The 8,413-nt window shown below is 51.1% G+C and overlaps 2 protein-coding genes across 2 annotated transcripts; one reads left to right on the forward strand and one right to left on the reverse strand.

Annotated features, from left to right (window-relative positions):
* Window positions 1-382: 382 nt before the first annotated feature.
* BBA_06205 (ankyrin repeat protein) lies at window positions 383-4,657 on the forward strand (the record flags this gene model as incomplete). The annotated part of the gene is made up of 5 exons (XM_008601302.1): window positions 383-2,479; window positions 2,533-2,686; window positions 2,740-3,300; window positions 3,351-3,592; window positions 3,653-4,657. 5 exons carry the CDS (start codon window positions 383-385, stop codon window positions 4,655-4,657), a joined length of 4,059 nt encoding a protein of 1,352 aa, XP_008599524.1.
* Window positions 4,658-6,320: 1,663 nt separating this feature from the next.
* Window positions 6,321-7,956, reverse strand: BBA_06206 (vacuolar protein sorting-associated protein 62; the record flags this gene model as incomplete). The annotated part of the gene is made up of 5 exons (XM_008601303.1): window positions 6,321-6,906; window positions 6,977-7,026; window positions 7,092-7,155; window positions 7,273-7,693; window positions 7,776-7,956. 5 exons carry the CDS (start codon window positions 7,954-7,956, stop codon window positions 6,321-6,323), a joined length of 1,302 nt encoding a protein of 433 aa, XP_008599525.1.
* Between the last annotated feature and the right edge of the window lie 457 nt (window positions 7,957-8,413).

Consider the following 8,413-nt stretch of genomic DNA (forward strand, 5'->3'; position numbering starts at 1 on the left):
TTTTGATCAGTTCCAGAGCTACGGTGCTTTCGCTGCGGCATTCGGCGGACTTTTTGCAAGGTAGCCTTCGATCTGGACATGCATTGCCAGACTGCGACCGTGACCGGCCTTTTCGGCGCGACATAGGCCATGAGACAGCATGACCAGCTGACTGTTCGGGAAGATGCGACGACGAGCCTCAAGGGGGCGTCTGAGATTCTTAAATTGTCGGCGTTTACGATCCATCTCTTGCATTTACCTGCTTGATCTATTTCGCAAATTTTTTTTCCACTTTTCTCGTCGTTTTTCGTTCTTGCACTCACGATCGTCACTTACACTACTGACACGGGCCAAGTGAAAGCCAGCCAGGACAGCTTCGAAACCGTCATGAAGAGAGTCAATCATGCCAAAAACCAAGAAATTCGCCAATATCGCCTCGACAACTTTTGCAAACCCACGTAATATCATGACGCCGCAGCGCTTGGCTCGTGAACCCAGTCTAGCGGAGCGGCGTTTCTCGGCTCAAGAGTGCGACTCCAGCGAGAAAGACAGCTGCGAGAAGCCAGATGCTACTGGATTTGAGAGGCTAGGGGATTCTGAGCCGCTCCGTGCACAACAAAGCGAATACGCGCAGTTTGTTCTTGACCCAGCCGGCGACCTCACCTACGACATTACTACAGTCGACGTCGTCACAGTTCCGTGCCCTGGCGGCCATCGATTCCGCACATGGAACCGTGAAGGGCTAATCGGTCGCTACTTTGGCGCGCCGTCGATGCGCGATGCCGAGGGCAACAGCAGCAGCGAGCACCCGTCGACGTCCTGGGTTCGCCAGGGATTACGTCGCGAGGCCGACAAGGCGCGCATCCTGCTCTACGCCCACCCGCAGCTTGCCGAGGGCACAACGCTGCACTATCTCGCCGAGGAGTTCTTGCAGGCACTACACAAGCTGCGTGTGCGTGACGGTCTGCCGAGACGGCCGTTGCTTATTCTGGCTCACAGCCTCGGCGGCCTCGTGGCGAAGATGGCGCTGGTGCGCGCGAGTCGCGACGAACGTTACCGGGATATGCTCGACCAGTGCTACGGCGTCGCATTTTTTGGCACACCACATCAGGGATCGAGCTACTTTGCGATGCACTCCCTTGCAACGAGCATACAACGCCTACTGCAGCTGTCCGCGCCGCTGCCAGAGACGCTTACGGCGGATCTGCGCGTGGGGAACAACCTACTGTCGCGCATTGACGAGGACTTCAAGGAGATTGCGAGTGATATGCGTATATGGACCTTTTATGAGACGATTGATTCGCGTCTGTCTGGGCGCGGTACCGGGACTGTTGTATCGCGAACGGAGACGACGACAAGTGGTAATGCTGTAGGAGATAGTATCTACTTCACGGCACCCCTGACGTCTACCAAGTCAGCGATTCTGGGTATGAGACAAGAGAGAATATATCCATTGCAGAGCGATCACGCCAACGTGGCGTCATTTGGCCGGCACAACGTTTCAACCATGAGACTTTTTCTTCGCCAAATCGCCGAGCAAGTCGAGCATGCGGATGCAAATATTGCTATTAGTAGCAGCGACCAGGGCACTGCACACTGGAGCATGCCAAACCTCGAGCAAAAGGTCAATGTCGAAATCCATGGCTTCTTTGATGACTTTATTGGTGGCGTTGGCATGACGGCGATGCGCGCGTGGTCCACCCGACTTCCGTTGCGCGAGTTTTTGAACAAGGGTCTCGAGCAATGCTTGAATGAAAGATTGAATGAGATAGATGGCTCACCAGGCCAGGGACAATTCCTCAAAGCTAGAGGCAGAACATCAGTCGCGCAAGTAGACGCCAGCGTCGAACACTCACCTTCGCCGTCAAGGGCCATCATCTCAGTGCCTCCCGCCTTGACGATCAAAAACGCCCTGGGGATCGATAGCAAGATTTTTGAGACCATGTCGGCTGTTGTACCAATGTCACCAGTTCTACAAGCGTTGAGCGGCCTTCCCAACGCTCCGCTAGCATCGACACCCAAATCCGCACCTGTCGGTCCGATCGCATCACCCCCATTCTGTGCACCATCACCACCAAACCGCTACGCCGCATCTGTTGCCCATCACGCTTCTCCGTTTATTCGCGCGCAGTTTGAGCAGGATCTCGTTATTGATCGACTCTCGCCGCCTTTGCACGGTCGTAGAGCTAGCACACCGGGTATATCTTTGAGCCGGTCGGCGAGCCTCGGCACCGACGGGGCCTCGCGATTCAAGTATCGCGATTTTCCGCCATTTTCGGTCCGCAGCCGGAGTACAGGTGTAGACGACGTGTTGAATGACGAGGAAGATGATGTAGAGCCGTTGCCGGCGCTGCCGGAGAACATCCTTGGCATACGTTCGGTTTTTGGTGGTGGATCTGGCAATGCAGGTGCGGGTGCGAGTGAACTTGTGAGGCCGGAGGCGCATGCAAAGAAGTTTACGTGGATTCATCTGCCATACAACAACCCTGCGTGGGTCAAGGTACGTAGAGGAATAACAAGGGTGGCTGGGTAGACAATTAACATTGTGTATAGAGCATCTTGCAAACTCTACAAGCGTGTTCTGGAAAGAATCTGTCGCACTTGTATGGACCGGATTTCTGGGCGACCAAGCATACCAGAGGACGACATGCCCAGCATTATGCATATTTTGCAAAACCTGGCTGCTATTACACAGCCCCAAGAGCTTGTAAGTCGGTTCACTTCGGCCTTCTTTAGAAGAATGTTTTAATCATTAAACAGTGTCGCCATTGAGCATGTCTGCCGCCAGTCCTACCACGTCGCCATTTGCAGGCAACGAAGGCATGTACACTTGTCTCTTCTTGCCATACCTGCACTTTGATACCTACAAGCGCCTACTCAGACGTCGCAACTTGATCACACAACGCCTGGCTCAGGGCCGCGCGCGCCCAGTCCCCAATAATGTCGCCAAGATGGATTCGCTCGAGTTGCAAGTCATCTGGGACTACTTGGGAAATGATCCACCAATCAACTGTCGCCGCACGCTTGACCAGTTTGGGTATCCGTCGTTGCGCGATACTCGATCGCGAGACGACGATCAGATGCTGTACAAATTGACCAAGGAGCGCTTTGGCCTGAGCGGACTTCAGCAGCAGCTTGGCTCTCAAGGAACGAGTAGTCGGGATGGATCTAACCGCAGCGGTAACGAAAGTGGAAATACCGGATGGAAGGAGAGATTAATGCGTCTCAGAGGGCAGAACGAGGACCAGGGTGGCGACGAAGATGTCCTAAATGGCAATGTTCTGATGGTCGACCAGCTATGGTTGTGGGTTATCGACACACGTGAGTGCTTTACAATGTCCAAAGATGTTTTGGATTGCTGACTGTTGCAGAAACGGTGGTCACTTTCTTTCCCAAACGAGAGGGAGACCCTATCGAAGGTCCGCTATTCCAACAAGCAGATCTACGGGATAGCATCTTCAACGAGGTCAACGTAGACGTGACTTGCCAGTGCGAGAGCGCCCTTGATTTAGCCGCATTGTCTGTGCTACATGCTGTAACAATTCTTCTAGAACGCTCGTCCCATCCGGATCTCGAAGTGTTTCGCATTTTCGAGGAAGCAATCAGCGTCCTGGTAAAGAGAATCCGTCCCCCGAGCATCTTTTAACAACCAGTTCACTAATAGCCAAAATAGACTGAGAAGCTCACATTGTCCCTCAAAGAATTCCGCACAGAGGGCGTGCGCGACAAAACTTTTGACTTTGAGCCAGTGGAGAATCGACTGCGCTTCATCCGGGCCCGTCACAAGGAGGAGGGCCGACGCGCCGAACGAGAGAACCGCGACAACACCTCTGCACTTCTTGAGCTGCGCGATATCGGAGACGAGCTTGTAACGCTGCTTCAACTCTTTGAACGCCAGAGTAAAGTAATCTCATCTATGCATGCAATCTACGCTCGCGCCGAATTACGCGAACACACTGTCAACGGACGCATCTTTCTAGACGAGGCGTCGAAAAAGGTTACGGAGTACATTGAACAAGTGGAAGCAATGATTAGACGAGTCCACGACACAAGAGACGATTATGACAAGCTGCTGCAGATGGTTCAGCGGCAGGCACAGGTCGACGAGGTCCGCTTGAGCAGATTGCATGCAGATGTGGCTGGCGCGCAGAGCCGCAGCGTCATGATCTTTACCGTCTTTACCGTCATTTTCCTGCCCCTGACCTTTTTTACCGGCTTGTTCGGCATGAACACGCAAGAATGGGGTGGTGACAACAACCTCTCCCTCAAGACTATTGGTGTGATTTCGCTCCCGGCCAGCGTCTTTCTCATTGTCGCTTCGCTGGTGGTGGCCTGGAGCACGACTGTCCGCAGGCTCTTTGGCTCCTTTCAAGAAGGCGTGCGGCGCGTGCAAGAGTACTTTTGGGTATTCCTCTGGGATCCGAGCATGCGGGCGCTGCATGCGCTGGCTGGGTATGTGTCGTGGGGGAAGGATGTGGACCAGGAGGGCGAGGCAGAGGGAAGTCGATCAAGCGGTGGTGGTGGTGGTGGTAGTGGTGTATTGCGGAAAGAAGCGAGTGATTTTTGGGAGAGGCATCGTTTGGAGAGGGATAGAGCGTATCGGATCCCGCAGGTTAATAAGAGAGTAGTGCGAAAGGGCTGGTCGGTGAGGACGAAGAAGGAGAATAAGGCAAAGTAGGTTGGAGACGGACATATGGTGACTTTTCGCTTTAGTAGTATTGTTATAAATATATCATTTCGTGTTTAATAAGTACTGTACACGATTACATGCTCCAAAGGCAACTACGGGAGTGGAGGGCTTTGTGTTGGTTCAGGCGTGTGCTGGGGAAGCGCCGCGGAATCGGGGCGTGTGCGTGCAGGTGAAGATGAACTCGTCGGTAAATAGCTGACCGTCACACGTGAACTGTTTAGAAGGAGAGATAATAGAACAAGCCAAAAGATTGAGAGTAATATTGCCTACGATACGATCTAGCCGTAACAGTACGAGACGTGGGCTTCAGCGCCGCCGAGTCGAAAAATTGCTAGAATGGGGTCATGGGTGCGCCTGGCTAGGTTAATCGGCGATAGACCATAAGATAGATTAACATTAATAGAGTGCCGTAAAATCAGCACTGCTTTTATAGTTAGTACTAGAAATTTATTTCAGTAGAAAGCATAACTTTTAACATTTTAGTTTATCATGGTTGTTTTCCTTGCCGTCCTAACCTAGAACGCTTCTATACGCGGCACATATAGAGGAGGGTGCGGGCCGTCCCGAATCGCCGATCAGTGCCAAGAATGAAGCTGAAAGCAAGACAAGCAACCCATGGTGAAGTAGGCAAAGTAGGATACTAAGCCGCGTCGCTGAAAAGCTGAGCTGCATTGATGCCCAAAGATTGACAACTCATCAAATCAGCCTGGAATTCGCCGACGGACAGAGTAAACAAGTCCAAGTCTTGAAGATGACTGAATGAACTAGTTGACGGGGAAGGCGTTTTAAATAAATATTCGTAACAAGATGTTTGAGGGGGGGCGGGGGCTAGATGCACGCCCTATTACTGGTATGGACCAGCAAGCTATGTCAACACTTTGGTGTTGAATTCCCATCTGTCTGGCCGCAGGGCAGCGGAGAAGCAACCTCAACATAATGGGGATTTTTCCCCCGTCAATCTCATGCTAATGACAGGTAGGAGGATACTATTGAGATATTACTAGAGGTAGGTGCTAAAGTTGATATCTAAGAATAATTTAGATTTACGCCGCTATTAATAGCTACTATAGGCGGGCACGAGGTAACTGTGAAAGTGCTGCTTGAGGCGGGTGCTGCAGTTGATATTAACCCAAAGAGGTCGCGGAGAGACGCCGATATTGGCTGCTGGGGGTTTAAGGAGCCTACCAGGTGTCGGCCGCGGTCTGAAAAGGGTCGAGTTGTGAAGTTGGATGTGTGTAGTTTTTCCCTTCCATCTTGAAACAATATACTGGTGACAAGATTCTATATGATAGATCAACATGCCCTTGCCGTCGTTGAGCACGCCACGTGTAAATATCTGCCAGATTCCAATTTTCTACCTGTGCTGAATTTAGTGTGGCAGATTGTGCTGGTATATAGCGACTCTAATGCCTATGCGCTGGATGCTTGGACGCGCGGCCCTTCTGAGACTTAGACGTTGGGTTGACGGGCTGACGGGCTGTCTAGGCTGGTTAGAACCCTTTCTTGACAATTTGTCAAGCTTCAGCTTCCGATATATTGAATTCTATCGTCTACGTGTACCAAAATTGCAGTCTAACATAACGGCGATGGTCTCTCTATGGTATGCCAAAAAAAAAATACCTCTACAATAAAGGGCACTAGCCAGTGCGTGCTAGCTTCCATCATCTTCAAGTGGACTACACGGTCCGTCATGCTCACAGGAAATTTCCATCAAGGGGATATTTTCAACAGGCAGTTGCTCATATCTTGGCTTGTTGTTTTGCTTACATCGCCTTGCCACAAGTCCCCCGCCCACCACCAGTACCGTCACCAGCACGACAATGACCGATATCGTGATCCACTTTCTCCAGGCTCGAAAGTAGTTTGGGTACAAGGCCATGAAAGCTGCCGCAGCCCACTGTAGAAAGTTCTTTCCCCCATGGCCGTCCGGAAAGAGCCCCTTCCTGACAAGTCCTTTGTACGCTGGGCCTTGCGGTCCCGCGACGAACCGTTTCAGCCCTACCCATGGAACCTTGTGCTGGCGGGGATCGTCTTGGGCATATTCGTCGTCTCCCCAAATCCCGTCAAAGTAGAAAAAGGACGTCAAGTTGGACGTTGCGAGATTGGACTTGGATGGAGACAGGCGGGTAAGACGGAAGCTGTCGGGATCGAGATGGAACAAGTATGCTGATGCAACAGGATCCCAGAGCATACCGCTGTCGCAGTTGTCAAACAAGACCGAGTCATGCGTTTGCTCGCTACGCACGCGGATCAAGACAAACAAGTTAGTAGGTGATGTGGAACGAAATAGCACCAGGTGGACGTTACCCGGAAGCAGGATAATTGGCATGCGAGCCGAGTGCGCTATAAACGTATGGCTGAATGTTACTCATTTAGCACTGAAGCGTCCGGAATGGGGACCTTTGTTTGGCGAAGGACTTACCCGGCCATCCTTGAGCATGACCCGTTCATCGTGCCAGTCATAGGCTGCGCCGTCCGAATGCTGGCTATAGTATATACCAGTGGGCCTCCCACCACGGAAACGAACCATATTATGTTCCCTAATAAGTGATATTTCCATTAGCAAGCGTGGCCCCCCCATGGAGAATCGGAATTCCACGCACCAGTCCCCGACATGACTTCCGAAATGCAGACCGTCCTGAGAGCCGATGAAGCTGCCAAGCGGCTCCTTCACTTGGGTCATGTTTCCTCCTTGATCATACGAGTAAAAGTAAAAGTAGAAGGCGTCCACATCTTGGGGGGGTTTCTCCACAACAATGACTACAGATGCCGTTGCATTGTGTAGTTTCCCGTCTCCGTCCGGCTCTTGACCGTATAGCCACGGAGGAAATTTCGTAACGTCATCTTTAGAAGTGAGAGCTACTTTCTTCTCTCCAGCTGTGTTTAGGCGATCAAGGTTATCCAGATTGATACTTGAAGGATCTTCGACGGGTTTCCCGTTGATCATGGGCGTAGTGTGTTGCAAGTGCTTGATGAGGTCGGACGGTCTGAACGGATCCTCGGAGTGGAGCCAAACCAGAGGGGCTATGGAAATATACGACCGACTTATTTAGCTCTCAGCTCCTAGTTTAAACTAGACCACGTCACAACTCGAGGGGGACTATACCATATCGCATCACATAACCAGGTACAACAGGGTTCTCGTCGACCAGTATTGACGCCGAGACGAATGTTGCACCAAACATGGAAAGACTAAAGAGGTAAAAAAGTGGGGATGCCAGGGTCCGAGTTCGAGTTGTCAACACTTTGCCAAGCCGGCTGCAAGACAGTGACGGCGCAGAATGCATTTCGCTTATCAGTCGTTGGAGCAGGATAACTAAGTTTTCTACCTCATCAATGGGACGAGGCACGCCTCTCAAATATGTCCTTTTTCAATGATACCCCTGACAGGGATGCCACCCAGCTTTTCACCTACGCAGCCTTCCACCCACGCAGCCTTCCACCGACGCACCTTTCCACATGTGCATCGAACTGCACAAGCAATAGCGGGAGCCTACACGAGCGTCAAACGCGAGTTAAAAAGTTTTCGGGCACTTTTTTAAGCGATCGGACTTTCTAGGCGCTCTAGAGTTATAGTTAGCACCTATTAACTAATCACCACTAATTTTAATTCTAGCTTTAACTTATTAATTTTAATTAGAACTTTAGCACTCCTTTTAATAGCCTATATATATAAATAAGGCTAAGCCTAGTACTAGGAATATCTAGTATCTATACTTACTTAATAAGGACTTAAAATATTAT

This window comes from Beauveria bassiana (genome assembly GCF_000280675.1).
Source record: "Beauveria bassiana ARSEF 2860 unplaced genomic scaffold BBA_S00017, whole genome shotgun sequence".
In the NCBI taxonomy this organism is placed as follows: domain Eukaryota; kingdom Fungi; phylum Ascomycota; class Sordariomycetes; order Hypocreales; family Cordycipitaceae; genus Beauveria; species Beauveria bassiana.